Here is a 23271-nt window from a genome sequence, read left to right as displayed (position 1 = left end):
TCCAGATGTTGTGAAACTACACATCCCAGAATGCTTTGCCACAGTTTTGATATTAGAGAATGCTAAAACTATTGCAAAGCATGCTGGGATGTGTAGTTTCACAACATCTGGAGGGCCAACGTTGGACATGCCTGGTATACAGCATTAGGGTGAATCTGTTCCTATAAAGCCCTCTATGATATACTTCATAAATGTCCTTCTTGTTGATGATATTGAAAGGACATTATTAGTAATAGTTACCACCCGGCATTACGAATGTCCACACTGAGGAGGTCATTCTGGTTGACCGGCAAAGTTGTGAATTCGCAGCTTTGCGGGTCAACCAGAATGACCTCCTCAGTGTGAACATTCTTAATGCCGGGTGGTAACTATTACTAATATTGTCAACTAAACACAGACCGCCGCCCGCGGAGGAGGCAACACAATTAATAAATAAACTGGATCAGATAATGAAGCTAAGAATAAATCATAAAAACAAAGAAAGGGATACACCTTAAACATTAATGCAGCAGAAACAGACCTGTGCTCAGCCTACTTCACAAGCGACACTGATATTTGGGAAAACATCAAAATAGATAAAACACATCTGCGTCTCTTAGGAACAGGGGTCAGAATGCTGCACAACTTTCATCTGTGCTACATTTTCATTTCTTCACACATCTTGTTACTTTACCTTTTTTTTTTTAAGAGAAAAAAACCCTTAGCTGATGTTAACCGAGTAAAATGTAACTCTTTCCAGGTAATGAACCTTCATATTCTACAAATGGGACCTTTAAGCTTACAGTATGTCTAGTATTTAAAGAAAATGTATAATAATACTAAAGTTATGGCCAATACACGTGGGGCAAATTTATTTAGATTGCTTAGAAATAAAGCACAAATTGCTCCGTGTGTACACCCCATAGCGATGGCGATTTGCAGCTCACCATTGCCCGCTCAGATCTTTAACACATGCAGGCAAAATCTAGATAGATCGCCTGTCATGGGCATAAAGAACACCGGTTAGCGCAGATCGCTCCGCACACATTGCTATATTTGTATTGGCGATCTAGCCATCGGTAAGCTCAAGGGAAGGCGCCTAGCCAAGATCACTTAGCACACATCACTAAGCATATGTTGCCCCGTGTGTATGGGGCTTTAGGTTGTAACAGATCTACTGATCGCAGGGCTGCGGATTCGCTGCCTGACTGATAATCAACTGTACATGTATACGGTCAGGGTTGCCTACCCTCCCGGAATGCTGGCCATCTCCCGTGCGCCACCCCATTGACAGGGGTCCGGGCGATCAAATAATGCATGTCGCAGCATTGTAGTCACGCCCCTTGCTGTGCAATGCCTGAAATACCGGTATTGCATGGTGGGGGACATGGTCACGAAGACGTGATCGCACTGGCCATTTCCCCAAAATGTGCCGTTTCACTGCAGCTCCGCCCCATCCCACCCCCTTTCCCATACCTTCAGCGGCCTCGACCTTCTGTCTCAAGGAACAGGCTACCCTCTCCAAGAGGGCAGACAGAAAGTAGGCAACCCTGCCTAATAAGGGGGGTATTCTGGTTGGTTTGCAAGGCTGCAAATTTGCAGCCTTGCCAGTACACCAAACCCTGCCTTCTGAATGGTGGCTTGGCCACCACCCATTCAGAGCATGTGTTCGCACGCACTGGCTGCGAATGGATTTTATCATGAACATCCATTTGCAGCCTGCGGGGGAATACCCACATCATTCATTGGTCGGCGACCATTGGACATTCACCATTGGACATTCACTGGGAGTGACAGGGAAAAACGCAGGTGTGCCCAGACACACTGAACCCCTAGATATCTTACTAGCTCATACATATTGAACACAGCCCAAATGGTTAGAAGTGAAGATGAGCATTCCTGCGAAATGTTCATGTGACTTTAAGATAATCGGTTGCGATTTGCCATGTTCCGCTGATGCTCCATTTCTCCTCTCTTTTTAGACTTAAGTGCAGGCACACGACGCGCTCTCCCACACACAGAGATCTCTGTCATTATCATAAACTTGATTCATTGTAAAACAGTCTGAGTGATTTCATTTTTATACAGAGCCGGCACAATTACATTAATTGCTTCCCATTGTAGCCTGACTTGTTTTGATATTGTTTTTTCTTTCTCCCTCTTTGCAGATTATTCTTGTCAGCTCCTCGGTCTCCGAACAATGCCTCTTCACCAGCAGCGACGAAGGGGCGACCTTTCAAAAACATGTGATTACCTTCTCCGTGGAGACCCTCATTTTTCATCCAAAGGAGGAGGACAAGTTGCTAGCGTACAGCAAAGACTCAAAGGTACGGTTTGCATGTTTTATGTTATTAAAAGTTGAAATGTTCCTTACGGTTTATTGAACTTGCAACTGGGAAAGTTTTCTGAAATCCCAGCGACTGTAGTTTGGGCCTGATTCTTTATTGATCGGTCCCCAGTGTATTCACGCTGGGGACCAATGGTGCGGCACATTTTCGCATGTGCAGGGCTACTGTACTAACGCCTTCCCCGACTATCACAGTCATCGAGGCATCAGGGTAACGCTCAATGTTTTGTGGGCTTCACCATGAAAACGCTGGGCGTTTCCGAGCCGGTGCCTGCTGGGGGGTGGGCGGGTGATGTCACATGACATTTCCGAAGGGGAGAGAAATCATTCGATGGCCAACGACATCAAATGATTTATCTCCCCTTTGGCCGCATAGGAGGGGATTTGTTGGTGTACATCCCCTGGCATGGTACCAATGGGATTCACGGGCGGGTGGGGCAGTCTTCGGGGGTTTATTTACTAAAATGGGAGTTCTATTGAAGATGGGATGTTGCTATGGGCAACCAATCAGATGCTGTCTATTATCTTCTAGAAGGTGGTAAATAAATAAGAAGTAGATTCCGATTGGTTGCTGTGGGCAACATCCAATCTTCAAAAGAACTTCCATCATTTTATATAAAGTCCTTCATCCTTTGAGTTACCACCCGTTTACATAAGAGGCAATGGCATCAAAAGGGGGGTGAGGTCATACCCATTTGTCACCCACCAAGGGCTAACACCAAAATGCCGGCTCCTGCTCATTGACAGGAGACAGATGCTGCACTGTATCAGCACAGGCAGCACCCAACTCCTGTCAGCTGCGACGTATAATTTTATAGAATGCTCTTGGTAACTGTTACTTCAAAGCTGATTGGTGGCCCATGGGCAACTTATCCACTGGCTCACTTCACCACTCTTATCAATGCTTCATACACCTGCCCCTCAGCTCTACACTGGGTATAATAGGGGTAAGTGACGCCTCTGACAACAGGACATTCGGAATCATGTGTTATAGTCATTATAAAGTGCATAGCAAAATTAGCCAGGATCAGGCCATTTATCTCTTGGATCACCGGTTTGCCTTATTATGGGCTCATGGAGGCTTGTTAATGGGGTCCTGATATAACCAGGCTGGCAGCAGTTATCGTCCAATAACCATTTCGCTAGCAGCATTATTGGTTGGACATAATTTGCAATATACTGTATAGATTCAATTGCCCATCTAGGCCTATGTTTTGGGAACAATGTTTAATGTATGTAACACATATAGGGCCAGATTCTCTAAGCTTCAAAAGTGATAAAATGGAGAGTGATAAATCACCAGCCAATCAGCTCCTACCTGCCATGTATCAGACTGTGTTTGAAAAATGTCAGGCAGGAGCTGATTGGCTGGCTGTTTATCACTCTCTATTTTATCACTTTTGAAGCTTAGAGAATCTGGCCCATAGTTACTAAAGAAGAGCTTTATCAATGCTTGAAGAGAGATGAAGTGGAGAGATATAAAGTACCAGCCAATCAGCTGCTGTAATTTTCCAAACACTGGGGGAGATGGATTAAGCCTTAAGAAGAGATAAACGTGAGGCGGATTATCAGCCCCCAATTCCCATTTTTCAAACACAGGGGCAGATGTACTAAGCCTGGCGAATAGATAAACTGGAGATAAAGTGGAAGGAGATAACGCACCGGAATGGGATCGTTGGACATACAAGCATGAGGTCGACATGACTGAAGGTCGACAGGGTCAATAAGTCTACATGGGGAAGGTCAACAGTCAAAAGGTCGACATGGGGTTTTTCATGATTTTTTTTTTTTCATGTTTTTTTCCCGAATTTCGACACTGTCCACATGTGCACTAAAAAAAGTGCACCGCATTGGTGCCTCGCTAGGCTCGGCACACTATATTATTCTCCCACCATGCAATAGTAGATGGTAGGGCATGAAATACCGCCTGTCGGCACATGTTGGCTCAAAAAAATGTGAAAAATCCCATGTTGACCTTTTGACTGTCGACCTAATGACCCTGTCGACTTAACCCTTCAGTCATGTCAGTCATGTCGACCTTCATGTCTGTCAACCTAGTGGTGTTGACCTAATGCTTGCCTATCTAGTGACCATATCCCAACGCACCAGCCAATCAACTCCCAACTGTCATATTTCAAACACAGCTGATTGTCTGCTGCGTTATCTCCACTTTATCTCTTTGCCAGGCTTAATACATCTGCCCTACAGCCTGTAATGTGACAGTTAGGAGCTGATTGGCTGGACATTTATCTCTCTTTATCAGCCTCACGTTTATCTCTTTTTAAGGCTTAATACATATGCCCCACAGCCTGACAATGTGATTGGTTGGTCCAAGTTTGACAGTTTTCCCACTAAGGGGGTAATGCAGGCCTTCTTGCTAAGCTGCATATATTCATTGCCTAGTGAGCAGGTAAATGCACTAGCCACGCCCCTGTTTGCATCAGCCATGCCCCTGTTTGCATCAACCACGCCCATGTTTGCATTAGCCATGCCCTTTTTCCCATCAGCCACGCCCCTGTTTGTATCAGTCACATAATCCTGTTTATTTGTGTCTCTGTAGCTCTACGTCTCAGTGAATCTTGGAAAAAGATGGGATCTCTTACACGAACAAGTCACCAAGGAACATATTTTTTGGTAGGTTTTTATAGTTTGTACAGTATAATAGTTTATTTCTTATTTATAAATGTTGCCAAAATACTTAAGCACAAACAATGTAAGAATGGATAAACGTTAAAAATTACAACATACAGTAAGAAAAAGTTTGGCAAGAAGTGTTTTCTTAGAACTCCAAGAACTTACTTGTAAACTGGATAAAAGGTATACAACTATTGTACAGATCAATGGGCCCAGTGTCAGTGGGATCAGCTACAACCCCAGTTGCACAGACGGAGAACCTGCCATAGGCCATGGGCAAGTGCCGGCAGTGCACGCAATGGTGGATTGTTTAGAACGACCGGTGGCGGTGTTACAGCCTGCAGAGGTGCAGAAAGTGGGTGTCTCAGAGCTTTCCCAGTCAGACGCACGCTAGTACAGTGTTAGGCTGAAACTACAATTCGCATATTGTCACAGCCGCGACCCCATCTCCAAATCAGTGGCAAATGTAGGATTGTTAGATGGGGGTTTCCAAATGTAATCCAAAATCTTCCACTCTGCAGCGCATTGGAATACTGTAGATACGGGAGTCTGGGGGAGTGGTAACAGCTCTGGAAATTGGTCTTTTTATACACTGGACACTGTATGGAATACGGTATTACTATTTATCAGTACAGATAGTTTATAGGATAGGCTGTTTCAAACATTTAAATAAGATAAGTGGTCAGAAAAAGGTTAAACCTATCATAATCAATACACAAACATAATAGACCCAGTACTGCAAGCTCTAAGCTCACGATCTCCCACTTCATGGTAAGGCTCCTGTCTCTTCCTCCTGGCAGCTGCTCTTTGTTCCATTGCGATGTTTGAGGGCTCAGATCCACACATACAGTAAATGCGATAGCAGAATCTGGTACACTGGGCATGTGCAGCAGCTCTGCCCTGTCCCTTACACTGCATGATCTGGTGGCAGCTCTATTGATCATATTATATGATCATATTATATACCAATGCTATTGTTGTCATAATTGAAAGCACTTTCCAAAAGGATGGGAGGTTTCCAAGCAAGCAGAAACCCCCCCTGCGTTTGCCTATGCAAATAGAAGCCGATGTAATGCAGCAACGCCCACCTCATGGTCAAGAGGGTATGACTCCATGTTTCAGGACCGCTCAAACCTAATGGATTTAAACAGGGCCATAACTATGGGGGGGCTAGGGGGTCACGCGCCCCGGGTGCTCGATGGGGGTGCGCTGTAAGAGCAGGGGTCGGGCAGCAGGGTCTGGGGCCGGGCATCGGCAGGTAGAACTGCTTGTAACTTACACCATTTGCCGGGCGGCGGGCAGGAAGCAGATTTTGAAAAGACTTGCCGGATGCCAATTAAATTATCTGAGCCAATCAGCGTCCGGCAAGCCTCGCTTCCCACCGCCAGGCAAATAGCGCTACAAGTGAAAGCCGTAGCTGCCAGTCCCCGGAACCCGCTGCACATAGGCATGTGGGCGCGGGGGGTCGCGCCAATAATGTCGCTTAGCCTCCCAAATAGCGCTACAAGTGAAAGCCATCGCTGCCCGTCCCCGGACCCCGCTGCACATAGGTATGTGGGCGCGGGGGGTCCCGCCAATAAGGTCGCTCAGCCTCCGGTGCAAGTCATTTGGCGCCAGAAACCCTAGTTTCGGCCCTGATTTAAATATACTCATAAAGAAAGGAAAATCTATTGTTCCCTCCTTCTTTGAGGAAGGGCCAATAATTATGAAATGTACTAGATAAATGAAAGCTAAATACGGATTGGTTGTTGTGGGGCTGCTCTTGTCCTTTTTCAAACGATTGATAAATATCCCTCTGAGTATGAAGTGAGCAATTGCAAATATAGAAGAGAATTCAGTCAGTTTGTCACTGTCCTTAGATGGACCCAGGCTCTAAATCATAAGCGCTAGTAGTGTTTGTGTACCAGTCACGCACATGGTAGGAATTCCTGTCTCTATACCGTATACGGGTGCCGGACGGCTCCCCGACAGTCGGGATTCCGACAGTCAATACTCCGACGTCGGAATCCCGACTGCTCCCTCGTGGGGGTCCACGACCACCATAGAGGGAGAATAAAATAGGTGGCGAGCGCAGCTCGCCACCGTGCCCGTAGCGTGGCGAGAACAGCGAGCCCGCAAGGGGCTTCATTGCGCTCCCCACGCTGTGCAGTCGGGATTCCGACGTCTGAGTAATGACTGTCAGAATCCCTACTGTCGGGTAATTATACCACACCCCCGCATACAGCATTTACTAAGAAACCACTGGAGAAAAGGTAAAAAAAAAAAAAAAAGGAAAAGTCAGATTATTAGCGTGGCGAGCACAGCGAGCCCGCAAGGGGCTTCATTGCGCTCCCCACGCTGTGCAGTCGGGATTCCGACGTCTGAGTAATGACTGTCAGAATCCCGACTGTCGGGTAATTATACCACACCCCCGCATACAGCATTTACTAAGAAACCACTGGAGAAAAGGTAAAAAAAAAAAAGGAAAAGTCAGATTATTAGCGTGGCGAGCACAGCGAGCCCGCAAGGGGCTTCATTGCGCTCCCCACGCTGTGCAGTCGGGATTCCGACGTCTGAGTAATGACTGTCAGAATCCCGACTGTCGGGTAATTATACCACACCCCCGCATACAGCATTTACTAAGAAACCACTGGAGAAAAGGTAAAAAAAAAAGGAAAAGTCAGATTATTAGCGTGGCGAGCACAGCGAGCCCGCAAGGGGCTTCATTGCGCTCCCCACGCTGTGCAGTCGGGATTCCGACATCTGAGTAATGACTGTCAGAATCCCGACTGTCGGGTAATTATACCACACCCCCGCATACAGCATTTACTAAGAAACCACTGGAGAAAAGGTAAAAAAAAAAGGAAAAGTCAGATTATTGCTGCACATTTGATGGATAAATCCTTCTTAGAATGAAGTGCAGCAGTTTTGGTGTGATATGAGATTAAGGAACCTATTTATCATGACTTTTATCACTGCTTTTTTTGCAAGTGTACAACCTGCAGCTCTCAGTGGAATTACCCATTTCCCTGAGCCACAAGCTCAAACAAAAGCTTCCCATAGTAAGTAACATCAGTGAATGGTAACCACAGAGATACCGTAATGTACTAGAAAGTGTGTTGGTATGGGAATAGGGATTATTCTAATGCCATAACAGGGCGGTGAGGCTGCATATTTATAGGACGTCAAACAGATCGGAGCTAGCGGTTTGCATACTATTAATCATACTTACCCTCCCGGTATGGCCAGGAGGGTCTTGAAATTCGTGTCCCCCTCCCGGCCCCCCGGAAGGGTGGGTAAGCCCATCCCCATTTAGCGGAGCCCCCGTATTAGCCCCACACCCCCTCCCTCTGCCAGTCAAATACCGGCATTACCGGCTCTTTGGGGAGGGAGCGGGGCTAAAATGACATTTAGTACCACCCCCTCCCCGAAGAGCCGCGAATCACTGCATTTAAAGGAAAGCAGATGGGGCTTCATAATGACAAGCCCCGCCTCCAAGCTGCAGAAAGGCTCCTCTCTGGGCTTCTCCCGGAGAGGAGAACTTTAAGGTAGGCAAGTGTACTATTAATGGGACCCACTCAACGCATCCATGTTGCATTTGGGTTCAGCATCCATTCATGACTTACAACCACAAACACTACGGAACACTTCTGCCTGCAGGGTGGGACAGAAGGACACTACCCAAAAAAGCGGAAATGTCCCATGTTGGGCGGTATTATTACAATTTGATACTGTATGACTAAGGTTCACTCCGCACTAAGGGCCTTATTCAGATCTGAGCTCAGCACAAATTTGTTTGGAAAATGGGCAAAACCATGTGCACTGCAGGTGGGGCAGATGTAACATGTGCAGAGAGAGTTAGATTTGTGTGAGTTATTTTGTTTCTATGCAGGGTAAATACTGGCTGCATTATTTTTACACTGCAATTTAGATTTCAGTTTCAGCACACCCCTCCCAAATTTAACTCTCTCCGCACATGTTACATCTGCCCCACCTGCTGTGCACATGGTTTTGCCCATTTTCCAATCAAATTTGTACTGAGCTCAGATCTGAATAAGGCCCTAAGGACCTTTTTCAGGTCCATTTTTACAGCCACATGCGTTCGCACAGGGCCGATGTTTTCTCTTTGCGCACAAACTGTTAGAAGCTTTTCACTGGCTGCACGCGCCCATCCTTGCGAACGGAGGGCAAGGGGTTGTAAGGCGATGGGGCAGCCCATTAGCATATGGGAACGCCCAGCGTTCTGCTCTGAACAACCTTAGATCTGCGCGCACGTTCCACATCATTCGATGGTCTGCGACCCCCAAATGATGTGGGTGTTCCCCCGCAGGCTGCAAATGGATGTTTATGTGCGTGCCTTGCGAATGGTGGACCGGCGTACCACCATTCACAAGGCGGGATCTGGTTGACTTGCAAGGATGCAATTTCGTATCCGATCGAATCAACAAGAACAACCCCCACAATGTGTGGGGACATTGCTGTCACAGCACTGCAATTTGGATTGTCGATTACATTTTACATTGGTCTCTTAAAAATATTTGATTTCCTATTGCGCAGTCTTTAAAAAAACATTATTTAGGAAAAACAAAATCCTGATTAATAGTTGTGTAGCAAACACTTTACTCCCTCTGCAGGTAGGAGATCTTCCTGTGCCATACATTGTATCCTGCATTAATACTGTATATATTAGTAATGGTCGTGGGATTCAAAAAAAAAACCTTTATATGATAGTTAGACGAAACAGGCTCTTCATAAAATCTATTTACGCTTTTTTTCAAAGGTTCATCATAATCTCACAAGTGAAATTTCCGGCTGTAATATTTTCTCTGAACACTTACCCAGGAATATGGTCCCTGGATCATGCAGGGACATTCCTGGGTTGGCCCCTCTCACACCGGCCTAGTCCCTGCATTTTCTGTTGTGAGGGGGCGGTAGGTGGAGTGAGTGGGATGATGCTGGCAAGCCCGGACAGGTATTGGCCTTTTAGTCACCCGGAGGCTTACCCCGGGGGGGGGGGGGTGGACAGATCACAGGACTTAACGCTCTCCACCCAGCACTGCACTCTCAACCAGCAGCAACAGGCCAGTCCCCCCTGACACTATTAATCAACAGTCAAGAGTTAGACACATGAAAAAGGTTGACATGCATTTGGTCAACATGGTAAAAAAGTTTGACAAAATGCCAACATGGAAAAGATTGACATGAAAAGGATCCACATGAGGTTTTCATGTTTTTTTTTTGTGTCTTTGTCGACATAAGTCAACAAGGACACCGTATAAGAGTATGCTTCGTGCACACTAGGCTAGTTAAATACGAAAAAAACTCCTTTTCTTGCAAAAAAAATCATGAAAAATGTATTTAGACCTGTTCTATGTCGACATATTGCTTGAGACGACATATTGACTGTCCTAATTACTGTCGAATTACCGAGCCCAACAAAGCTACTGTCCTCACCTAAAGCTACAAGTTAATACAAGGTTGACAATAGCTTCCACACTCTGGATAAAGGAACCCATACATCTGTGACTGATTGCTACAACTCCCCATTCTGCCGAAGGCACGATCGGCGGATCGAAGGGAAAATCCAACATGTTGGTTTGGATCGGTGATTCTGGGAATTTTATCATGTTGAATTTCCCTTTATCCCCCCGAAGGATCACCGATCATATTGGCAGAATTAGATTGGCTGAATGGGGAATCGGTCCTGTAGATGTATGTACCCCGCATAAGGGTTCTCAAGCTTTTATATTTATTTCTGAAAATAATTCCAATGATTTCTACCGGATTCTGGAACTAGTTATAAAAATTAAAAATGAGACATAAAAAAAGTGCTGGGCCTGAGTACCACCGTAAAAAAGCAGGGCTCATAATATATCACAGCTGGAAAAGTGGTCTATTATTATTAGCAGTCGGCATAGTTGAACCGCGGGTTTGTAATTCACCTCTTGGGCAGTAACGGCACACATTGCCCTGGAGCAGCTCTCATTGACCAACAGTGGTCTGGATTCCTATACATTCTATTCACAGACATCCTGCGTCCTTTGAAAAACGCGATTATAATGTATCTGCTGGCAATATGTTATTCTCTCGTTTTTCATTTGGATCATTATGAAAGTATTTTGCGCAGTAGTTTCTGTTTTAGCAGCTCGCCGTGATAAAGCCGGGGCCTATTTTTAGCATTTTACAGTCTGTCCAATTACAGGTGTTATTTGCAGGCATTAAACTGATTCATTGTGTTTTGTGAAATCATATTTTTTTTAAAAACTCATCTATTTTTATTGCTCCGCCGAACATTTTCCCCCTGTTAAAAGCTTAACCAATAATCTATTCCTTTCGCATCGTGCTCTAAACATATGCTGGAGAAAAGCCACACGATCATGTTGTATTTTAATCATTTTCCACGGATTCTCTTAACAAACAAAAAGTCACGCACACACACATCTGTCCGCATAACACCGTTCTAGGTGGGTGCTTGTTAATGTACGTAGGCCGCCATAAGCTTGGCATTTGCATTGAGAAATTTTTGTCGTTGAGTGAAAGCAAGACGACAATACAGCCTTAAACTGATTTTATAATCCTGCAAATATGTGGAAAATTGACAGATTCACATCTGGAACACGGCAACATCTAACAAAGGCGTTTTAGTTTTTTACCCTCTTTTTTTTTTCAGTGAATTTGTCAAAATGAGGGGTACATTTTGCCAAGCAAACATTTGTATTAATTATAATGAGCTAATATAGGAAATATATTTTTATTTTTACAAAATAAAATTTATTTGAATTTATACAACAACAAACGTGAGCGACGCTGGCATTTTAGCAGATATTGTTGGCACCCAAAGGGTTAAATTGTGCAACTCCGATGCTACAAATAGGGGAAGGGAGTCTTTTAAGGGGGGGGGGGTTAAAAAAAGGGCATGTAGTGGTGGACATATGCCAGCTGGGCTAGGAAGGGAAAAGAATGACCGCTGCTCATCGTGCACATGCATCACAAGCTTGTACTATAAGGACGAAAGAGCAATAATAGCACTTCATAATACAGGTTAGTATTAGCCATAAGCTCCTTTGACTCAGCATGAAAGGAAAGGAAGGTTTGAGTAGAGAGATATGGTAATGGTAATGGTTTAAACCATCGGTCTTCAAACTGCGACCCTCCAGATGTTGTGAAACTACAAATCCCAGCATGCCTTGCCACAGTTTTGCTATAAGGGAGTGTTAAAACTATGGCAAGGCATGCTGGGATTTGTAGTTTCACAACATCTGGAGGGCCGCAGTTTGAAGACCCATGGTTTAAAGCATAATAGATTACTAAGGGTCTATACACACACTGGGTGACTATACTTAGCGTGTATGGACAGTGATGATCACGTTCATCGCTGGGGGGAAAGCCGCTCAGTGCATACACACTGGCCTTTATTCAGGTCTGATCGCAGTACAAATTTGTTTGGAAAATGGGCAAAACCATGTGCACTGCAGGTGGGGCAGATGTAACATGTGCAGAGAGAGTTACATTTGTGAGTTATTTTGTTTCTGTGCAGGGTAAATACTGGCTGCATTATTTTTACACTGCAATTTAGATTTCAGTTTCAACACACCTCACCCAAATTTAACTCTCACTGCACATGTTACATCTGCCCCCCCGCAGTGCATATGGTTTTGCCCATTTTCCATACCTGAATAAGGACCACTGAGTGGCCGCCAACTGTGGTGGGAGGACGGCTTTGTATAGCTCTGTGCTATGGTATAACCAGCAGATGAGCGGCTTTCCCGGCGATGATGCGGGAGCGCGCATCAGCGCTCACCGCTCATTGCCGGGGCATACACACTGGGCAGCTTTGAACTGAAAGCCGCTCAAACATGCTGTTTTGAGTGACTTTCAGCTCAAAGTCGCCCAGTGTGTATGGCCATAATTCTTAGGTCTACATCTTTCTGCTGATGAATTGTCTATACCTTCCAGCCTTGCTCTGGAAACTAGAAACATGAGTGTTCTAAGACTTTTTTGTTTTTATTACTCTTCTACTTTTAGTAAGTAAGTTTTATAACAGTTTAGTAAACTGTTTTGCATTTATATTTTTTGCATGCCATACTCTTTTATAATGAATCTTTTTGTTCTGTCTTTGTATTCTTACTTAGTAATGTTCTGTCTTTGTGTAGGTATAACATTAAATATAAGGCAAAGGATTGTTTGGCAGTTTTGAATAATTAAATATAAGGTATGATGTCAACATCACAATGTTGAATGTTATAATGTCAACATGGTTAAAACATTGACATCTAACACGTTAATGCCTGAAAAATGCAATTGAGCGACGGAGAGGACAGCTTCCCATAGCATTCTACGATGGGAAGCCATCCACCCCCGGGAAAAATGGCTGGGCCGGGTGTATGCACTGAGTGTTGTTCAACCCAACGATTTCCCACATCATCGTGCACCATACACACTGGGCATAATCGCTCAGTGTGTATGGACCTTAAGTATCCCGATGAAAGATAGCCAGAACATAATTGACTTCAATGGACAGCTTTTCCACCAATCCATATTAGAAGATAATAATCTTCCCCAAAATTACAATGGGTATGATATTAAGTAATATATAAGGGAAGGGGATTCTAGAGTTTGCCCCTATACATCGTGTTGGGCTTAATTTCCTAATTCTGTCTTCCTAAAAGCAGTTCTGTTTCTCTTTGCAAAGACACATTTCACCATGTCTTTGAAGCTGGGCTTCACTGATAGAGTCAGCTCTGTGCTGGAGAGTACAAATAGTTGGCAGTACATTTCTAATCACTCAGGTCCTTTGTTTTTATCCCTTGCACAAAAAAAAAAGAAAACCATTATTTTCATCAATGTCTGGCAATGAGCTAATTGAGAATGTATCAGTTCACAGCACTTTCATGAGTGAACTATTACTGATTTGTGCTGTATTCTGAAAAGAGTGTTGCAAACAATAGCTGGCGGGAGACTTTAATTAACCCTGAGAAAGTGACCCCAGTGTTGCGCCGCATCTATTTTCCTTTCAATGATAATGAAAAATTGTGTAACTATAACAGTTCCCCTTATGCTCAAAAACTTAAATGGAACAAAGTAATATACATAGTATAAAAGAAAGAATACCATCAAATTCAAAACGTGAAATGTATCAGCCTTTTTCTATTAACAAACGCTAAAGTCCCCATAATGAGTTTTCTTTTTTACTTAACACTCAGAACGGACTGTTGCCCCTCAAACAAAATAGGAACTTGCTTTAACACAAGCATATAAATTAGGGTCTGTAATGAAGATATTTAAACTGTTTTGATAAAGTTTCAAATTCAAACTTTTTGATATTGGGCTGGTCCGCGTGTGTTACAAAATCTCGTGTGATGTATATATGAGACAAGTTTACAAATGGCTAATTTCACTGGATGCAATTGCACCTCCATCTAGGAACTATAAAAGAGGCAGATTAAAATGGTTTGGATTTCTTGCTTTAAGATGGTCCAAAATTTAAGGCGAAACGCGTCAGTTGATATTACAGTTACTTGTAGCAATACAAACTTTATTACCAATCCATACAGCCTGTAATCAGATATTGCACATTTCGTGAATCAAAGGGGTCGATTCGTTCCCGTCATAACCTGAAAAGAGTTACGTCCTTTACTAAGCATAAAACAATGCTTTCATCAGCTGGTGTGAAACATCATCAACTGGTTCCATAGGATTTACCAATACATAATATTGGATGAACTCTGTGGTTGGTCTAAAAAAATAAACATATATTCAGCCAGCAAAAAGAAATCATCATATATATATTATTTCTAAAGGATGCTCCCTTTATCTCCCTTCATACTTGATACAGTAATTTACAATTGTACATTGTATTGTTTGTTTACAAAGTAAAAAAATGACAATATCCCATTTACACACTCAACGTTTCCGCTGCACTGTATCCGATCAGTGGATGAAAAACATGGGGGATTCCACACGCTAATAAGACTAGCAGCCCTGCTACATTACCACCATTGCTGCTACCAGACCGCTGTGCAGTACCTGTCCGCCCCCCACCTGACACCTAAAACAGAGCCTGATCACCTACTCCACCAATATTTGGTTGCAGGGCACTCCCCTAGTTACGGTACTGGTTATAAACGCTCTAACACAGAGTTTTCCCACTCTGCCATTACTAGCTCAGTCTGGAGTATTTATTCTAACAATAAAAATATAAAAATTAAGTATATTATCCATAGAACAATATTATGCTCATCATATACTATAATTAATCATATAAATTTAAATAGAAAAACGGTGTGATAGATAACACAAGGGTTATTGTGAAAAGGAAATAGAAAGTAATAATAGACCCATTGATTTTGCTTCTAGTAAAAACTCCTTTATTTGTATTTTCGTGGTAAGTTCTCGCACCAGGTAACCTTACTAGTATAAAGTGTAGACATAAACTAACACAGAATGTAGGGACACGTATGATGATCACATGACCGGTTGTCTCCGGAGTTGTAAAACCATTTGGCCCGGAGAAGAGATGTATTCTTTATAAATAAACACAATATATTGCTCCGGGTAAAGTATCCTCAGTGATCTGTAGCATAGTTCCAGCTCTTTCTTCCTCTAATGCTGCTCCCCATAGATTCTACCCTATCATATCTCCGCTTCCCTCTACCAGTTCTTTGAAGTGTTTGAAAATAATGACTTCCAAGATAGCATCCGGTCTACGAGGTTGCATAGCGTCTGTAATCTTCTTCAACGTTCGGGGGGAACGTTCTTGTGACTTAAACTACAGCTGACACTCGTGTCCTTAGCAATTGTGAAATCTCCTAAGTGGCTTCCTATAGGTCTATTTATTTATGTTGGGGAAATGTCAGCCTGCTGAAATGTAAAACAACGCGTAATGAATCGACTTTGCTCTGGGGCCAAAAAGAGACACTAGTAGACCCTTGAACTCAATCACATCTGAGAAAGGGCTGTCTTCAAACGGTTCCATCTGGCAATGATCATTCCACCTGGAGCAAAACAAACGACATACAGAATGCAAAGGATAGGCCATCAGCGAGGACTTTATAATATTATGTTGCACCATTTACATTAAAACTGCCACGGGCGGCAACAAATATAACAAGGTAATGGACTGTTTGAAACTGCAATTCAGGCAGCGCAATTGCATGTGTAGTATATTCTATTACTTGGGGATTTTAACTGTTGAAATGATAGTTTATCTAAAAAAAATATACTTTCAGAATCCTCTGATCATACAGTATAAAGTGGATTTGTGTCTATCTGTGCAATTACCAAATGCACCGGCACTTGGGATAATCCAAAAACATAAATTACAATGTAACTGTTCGGTGTCAAAAGTTTTAAAAATGAGGAAACCCTCAATTAAAGAGGAAGTAAGACGATGCTTTACAGTTTATCAAAGGGCTTGTATTACAGAGCTGCACAATGTACATGTACAGGGGCATCACACTCTCCCACACTCCTCTGCAACGGGAAACGGTCACTAGGTCGAAATGGCTAAAGTCGAGAGGGACAGAAGTTTGACACAAGCATTAGGTCGCTAATGGGAAGGTCGACAGTCAAGAGGGTCGACAGGAGTTTTTCACGTTTCTTTGAGGCAACATGTGCCGACAGGCAGTATTTCATACCCTACCATCCACTACGGCGTGGCGGGAGGCTATAATAGTACGGTGATAGCAGAGGAACACTTAGAGGGTGTCCATGTCAACTATGTCGGCGTTAGGGGAAAAGCGAGAAAAACTCACGTCCACCGTTTGACTGTCGACCTAATGCTTGTTTCGACCTTCCAACCCTGTCGACCTTCAGTGGTTGACCTAATATATGTGGACCTTCATACAGTCGACCCTATGACCCATAATCCTCTGCAACAAGCAGCTGTATAAAGAGGGAAGTGCTGTTCTATTGGGTATGAGTCATAGGGTCGACAAGAGGAAGGTATTAGGTCAACCACTGAAGGTCAACGTGCCTGAAGGTCGACATGGGGTTAGGTCTACAGGGTCATTAAGTCAACACAAGCATCAGGTCAACAGGGGCAAGGTCGACAGTCAATAGGTCAACATGGGGGTTTTCACTTTTTATCCCAAATGTCAACACAGTCGACATGGACGCTAAAAAACCAAGCCCATGTCAACCTAATGCAGGTGTGGACCTAATGACCCTGTCGACCTAACCCCAAGTAGACCTTCAGACATGGTGAATCATGAATCTTTACATCACCGGACTGATTCATTTCACGGTAAAGGGGTGGATCTAAATGATGGAAATTTGAGCCATGTGAGTCATCTGTTAATCTCCTTATGCTGCTAGTTGCTTCACTAGAATTTTCCCCTCCTCTGTGATTGTAGCAGACTGGCTGACAAATCAGGAGTCTCCCAGCACTTGCGGATAAGTAGGCATGTATGCAATGTCGTCCTTGATCTGGGAGGAGCCTCAGCTGGCTGTAACGGGGGGGGGCTGACTGTAAGTCTCACTTAGGTCTGAATCTGGCCGCATTTTGGAATGCTGATTGATTGGTAGCGGAATCTATATGACCATACATGTGTCTAAATGAATACACATTACACCACCAAACTTTTACCTTCTGTTAGTGCAGATGTCATCTGTAGCATTGGGACTACCCGTTGCTAGTGGTGCCCATCAGCGGTCAATGGTTTAAACCATCGAACAGAGAATCATCAATGGTGGGCCATCAGGGGTTTGTGTTTTGCACATGCAGTAGGCACCCACACATGCACAAAAGGGATTGGGCTCAGCCATTGAAATTATACCTTTAGTGGCTGGTTGAAGCCACTAAACATCGATACCTGCCCATCGATGGCTACTAAACCATCAATCGTCAACCCTAACCAGCACTCGCTGCAAGAGGTTTATCTGAAATAGGTGTCCCCTCAGCATTTGCACAACTATGGTGCAATTACATGATTACACACAGGACATGCCTATGACACTCCCATGCAATGGGTCTCTTTTCAGTGTATTCCCAGTCACTGCACAGGTGGCACTCACCTGAAGATACGCCCAGAAGCGATTGGTCATCACAGTGCATGTGCAGTATGTTCACACTTGCCAGATGCAGTTGCATACTGTCCTGAGTGAGACTGGGAATCAGGCCAAGAGGGTACATACTGTATAATACTAGGATCCCTCTATGTGTCCATCTGTCTGTATATTTGTCTCTCTATCTCAAGTCACTGATTCTAATCAAGAATTTAAAGTATAACACTACATCCTTCTGCATTATAAGAGACAAAACAATGAACCTATGGACTGCAATGAAAGAGTGTATTTGGGAAATCTCTATTTATGGACTTGGATCACTCTGCTTTAATAGGCTGCCAGGCACTTTCTTTATACATAAAGAAAGGTCTCTGTAGAAAAGACTCTGCTACACTTTTAATCTCCAATATTCAATAGTATCACAATAAAGCCAGAATCCGTCAATTTACAGTAGTAGTAACAAATGCCCTTTGCTCGCCTGCTTTATGGGCTTACATGGAAAATATAGATTGAATTGAGATAGTGATGCCGTATCTCAGAACTCGGGTGATGCAGCAGGATTGCAGTGTGCGGCCCTTATTCTGGTTCACTCGCAAAGGCAAATGACAAACCATGTGCACTGCAGGGGGGGGCAGATGTAACATATGCAGAGAGATTTGGAATTGGGTGAATTGGCACCAGTCATTGGTGTATTCAGGGGGGGGGGTACCAGGGCATGTGCCCCCCCCCCCCCCTGTAGCTGAGGACCAGGGCTTTCCAACGAGCCCAGCCCCGTGTCTCTAGCCCCCAGGGAACCGGAGATATCGCCTGGCAAAGCTGTAACGTTTTTCCCAATAGGATAACATGGGACCCGTTAATTCCTACCCCCACCCGGTTCCGACGGCTGCCAGTTCCCCCCCCTGGCATTACAGAAGCTTGTGGTTGATATCATACAATTCCAAATCGCTGGGCCTTCAATGTGATACCAGGCTGGTCCATCGGTTCCAGAGATATTGCGGATTTTTCACTGGACCCAAATCATTCAAAGCCCACTCAAAAGTTCTTCAATATGATACTTGTCTCATGTAAATGGGTCAGTTGGTTCCGAAGATATAGCCGGTTAAATGAGATAACTGGTTAAAGGGGGGAGGGGTGGTTTTCTCTCCCCCTCAAACCAGAAAATGCAGGAACTAGGCTGGTGTAAAAGGGGCCAACCTGGGAATGCATTTTCTGGTGTGAAAGGGGTATTATTTCAAATAGACCTGCAGTGCTCTGAATACAGCCAGGCTCTGCCACTGTCAGTGGCTATCACTTCTGCCTGGCAGCGGCTGTCCCCCATTCACCGGGAGCATGTATTCCCCCTTGGCAATGAGCATGTAATCCCACATGGCAACAAGCATGGAACCTCTGGCAATGAGCATGGAACCCTTGGCAATGAGCATGTAGATAAGCAGCACTTATGTAGCATAATTTTTAATAGACATTATGGTGTTTGGCATAATACATAATGGACATAATGGCGTGTAACTTAACGTGTAATGAACATTATGGTGTAAATGTTTAATGCGCGCCTTTGGCGGACAATGTCCCTCTTTATGAAGCGTATTGTGAATTTTGCCTTAATCTGTGTGGCATTATGTGAATTCTGGCTCAATCCGTGTGGCATTATGTGAATTTTGGCTCAATCCGTGTGGCATTATGTGAATTTTGGCTCAATCTGTGTGGCATTATGTGAATTTTGGCTCAATCCATGTGGCATTATGTGAATTTTGGCTCAATCCATGTGGCATTATGTGAATTTTGGCTCAATCCGTGTGGCATTATGTGAATTTTGGCTCAATCCGTGTGGCATTATGTGAATTTTGTCTAAATCCGTGTGGCATTTTCTGAATTTTGTCTAAATCCGTGTGGCATTATGTGAATTTTGGCTCAATCCATGTGGCATTATTTAAATTTTGGCTCAATCAATTTGGCATCATGTGCAAGGGGCAAGTATAATGGGGTCTAGTATTTTGTTGCATAATGTGTAGAAGTTGTATATGGTGTGATACACTACACTCAAGGACACACCCCCTGTTGAGTGGCCACACCCCCTTTTCCGGGACGCGCCTTCGGCGCGCACAACTACATCGTTCACTTTTGTGCATACTTTAAATGCCAGGGCCTATTTTTAATCCCATTCCCACCCTCTCTCTGTACTGACACAGCCCCCATCTCCCGTCACCTGCCCCCTGCTTCCGTCAAGGCTCAGCTGGGGACTTGAGGCCATAAACGTGCACTGTGTTCTTATAGCGGCAATGCGGCTGTCACCATTACCCCGTGAGCGGTCCTGGTGATCTCTGCGGCTTTTCCACGCAGCCAACGTCATGCTCTTATGTCATGACGTGATGTAATTTGGACACAGCCAGAGGGTCTACACAGGTCAGAAGATCTATACCTTTGTTGTATTGGGGTATATGGGATGTGAATGGCTGAGAGGCTTCTGTGGAACTACATCTTCCAGCATGCCTTGCCATGGGGTGAATTATTTTGCCCAGGATGGTCCTGTCCCTGGACAGTGGGGTTTATTCTGATTCGTTCGGAAAGGCACAATCACTCTCTAATGGACAAAACCATATGCACTGCAGGTGGGGCAGATGTAACATGTTCAGAGAGAGTTAGATTTGGGTGTTGTATTGTTTCTGTGCAGGGTAAATACTGGCTGCTTTATTTTTACACTGCAATATAGATATCAGTTTGAAGTACACCCCCACCCAAATCTAATTCTCTTTGCACATGTTACATCAGCCCCACCTGCAGTGAATATGGTTTTGTCCATTAGAGAGTGATTGTGCCTTTCTAAGTGAATCAGAATAACCCCCTGTATTCCTGGGTAAGTCCCTGCATTTTCTGATGTGAAAGGGATATAAGGCAGGGTTTATGTGCAGTGTTTGATGGATGATCTGGTGTGGTAAAGAGCTCCATGAGATATAAGATTAGACAGGGAGAGCTGTGTAAGGCGTAAGCTGTGTAAGGTGGAGAGCTGTGTATAAATGACACTAATCTGGTATAATGTGTAAGCTGCCCTACAGTGGGCATTGTGGGGGAAATTCAATTGTTGGCATCGACAGCTGCAACTCTTGGGATTGGTATGTAATGCCGGCGGTCAAAATCCCGACGCCGAAATCCTGACCAGGGAGGACATGGATCGCTGCGCTGTCATGGACACCCACAGAGGGACTTTTTGTGTTGGGCCAGTTGGTATAGGCACTTAAACAGTGCCTACACCCAACACTAAGCAGGATCAGCCAAGTAAAAAAAAAAATTAATTATCTTCTCCTGATGTCCTATTTCTTTAGATGGGAGAAAGGCCGGCAATAGCAATTGAATTCCACCCAAAGTGTATACACATCATTATTGCTGTGGGCATTATGTGTAAGGGGCACCACTACTGCAGGCATCATATATATAAGCAGCACTACTACTGAACAGTGCATAGAAGATACTACTATGTGGCATAATGTGAATATAGGACACTAATATGTGACCTAACATGAATATGGAACACTACTGTGTGTTGTAATGTGAGCAAAGGGCACTACTCTGTGCCGTAATGTGAGGACGGGGCAGTACTAAATGGTGTAAAATGAATTAGGGTCAAAATTGTGCTACTGTGTGGTGTCATTTGAATTGAGGGTTCTATTGTGTGGCCATGCACCTTCCTTATGAGACCACACCCTTATTTTTGCTGCATGCACCTATGGCGGGAATTGTTCCTTTAAATCCTGTGGAAGATAGGAAACAAATGTATAGTTTGCAGAGCACCCTAGCATTGACCCTGGGTACGCTTTATTTGGGGGGTAGGTGGGGGGTGGTGAGTTCCACAGTGAAGCAGAACTTCCACCACCACCACTTTAAGCACTGCTTCTGCATGATGACCTTTTGGTGTCGATCCCTTCGCTCAGATAGTAGAAAGTGAGCAGAAAGCAAATACATTTACCTCAAGAAAGTCATGAGGCCTGTGCCAGCATGATTCCATAGCATGATATGGAACCTTTGGTGCAGCCCTCTAGAATTCATTAAGCCTTTGATGGGAGATGTGTTCATCCCAGGCCTTTTGAGGTGCGGAATATTTTACAGTCTCTCTTTCAATATGAGATGCCATCAAAGTGACCGAATAAAATATTAAAGAGAGCTGCTGATGTCTGATGATTCCCCTGACACCCCTCGCTGATTGCCAGTATTCCTGGCTGGCACTTTTTACCTGAGAATCTTAATTAAACGTATTTGCAAACGTGATCATTTTATTTAAGAGGAGCGCTCTGATGCAGGAAGATTAGCTGGGCACTGTAACCCCTTTGTAGTTTTTTGTGCTTGATACTGAATAATTCTGCAATTTACTGTGTGTCTGAAGAGTGTACTGCACCCTTCAGGATATATATAGGTATCAGCAGTACTATTTTTCTGGGAAAATAGGTCCCTCACTCTGGGGGTGAATAAATGAAATAAAAAATTATATATATAGAGAGAGAGATGTATATACTGTATTTAGAAAGAAAGGCACACACAGGTGACTTTAAAATAAAACTTACTGTATATTAAGGAAAGTACATTTTCAGTTCCTGATGATGTCATATTTAATTAGAGGTTCGGGAACTGAGTTCCTGCTGAAAAATAGCACTGGGTATCACATACTTGCCTACTCTCCCAGAATGGCCGGGAGGATCACGAAAATCGGGTCCGCCTCCGGGCTCCCTGGGAAGGTGGGCAAGTCCCCGTAGCCTCCCGCAATCCCCCTCACGGGGACCCGATGACACGAATCGCATCATAATGTCCCCTCCTCCCTCTGTGAAATGCCTGTAATATCGGCATTTCGTAGTGGGGGGGGGGGTGTGGCCACGATGATGCTATCGTGATGGCCATGCCCTCAAACAGGTATCAATATGATAACCCCAGCTCCATCCCTTTCTTGTCACAGCCGCCGGTCCCGCCCCCTGCTTCTTCTAGCTGGCTGTCCTCTCCCGGAGACAGCCTAAATGTAGGCAACCCTGGGGTATCAGCACAAAACTCATATCCTGCTTGTTATAGCGCGCAATTCAGTCTCCGCTCCAGCCGGGACTGAAGGGGAGGTAACTGGTAGTCGTGTAGTATGAAAGCTCCACATTTTGACACCATCATGTGTGACAGGTTCTGAATGTAGACATGGGCATTAAATGGTTAACAAGCAATATTTAGTCTTTGTCACCTCCATACTCCAAGTATATTGCTAAGGGGGTAACATGGACTCATACTTGCCACCAGAGGCGTAAGTTCATCCCAGTCGCCCAGAGGAAAGTTAACATTTGGACCCCTACCCGTAATAAAAGGTG

The 23271-nt window shown here is 44.2% G+C and overlaps 1 protein-coding gene across 2 annotated transcripts in view; it reads left to right on the top strand.

Moving 5' to 3' along the window:
• Positions 1 to 23271, top strand: part of SORCS2 (sortilin related VPS10 domain containing receptor 2) — a 719220-nt gene that overhangs the window by 557459 nt on the left and 138490 nt on the right. For both annotated transcript variants that reach the window (XM_083154662.1, XM_083154749.1), the window contains exons 4-5: positions 2148 to 2306; positions 4887 to 4960. In XM_083154662.1, coding sequence (XP_083010788.1) covers positions 2148 to 2306; positions 4887 to 4960 — 233 coding nt within the window. The remainder of the gene's footprint in view (positions 1 to 2147; positions 2307 to 4886; positions 4961 to 23271) is intronic.

The sequence above is a fragment of the Crinia signifera genome, chromosome 1 (assembly GCF_055691185.1).
Source record: "Crinia signifera chromosome 1, ASM5569118v1, whole genome shotgun sequence".
In the NCBI taxonomy this organism is placed as follows: domain Eukaryota; kingdom Metazoa; phylum Chordata; class Amphibia; order Anura; family Myobatrachidae; genus Crinia; species Crinia signifera.
The sequence above is the reverse complement of the archived record's forward strand: the minus strand, read 5'-3'. Positions and strand labels throughout refer to the sequence as shown.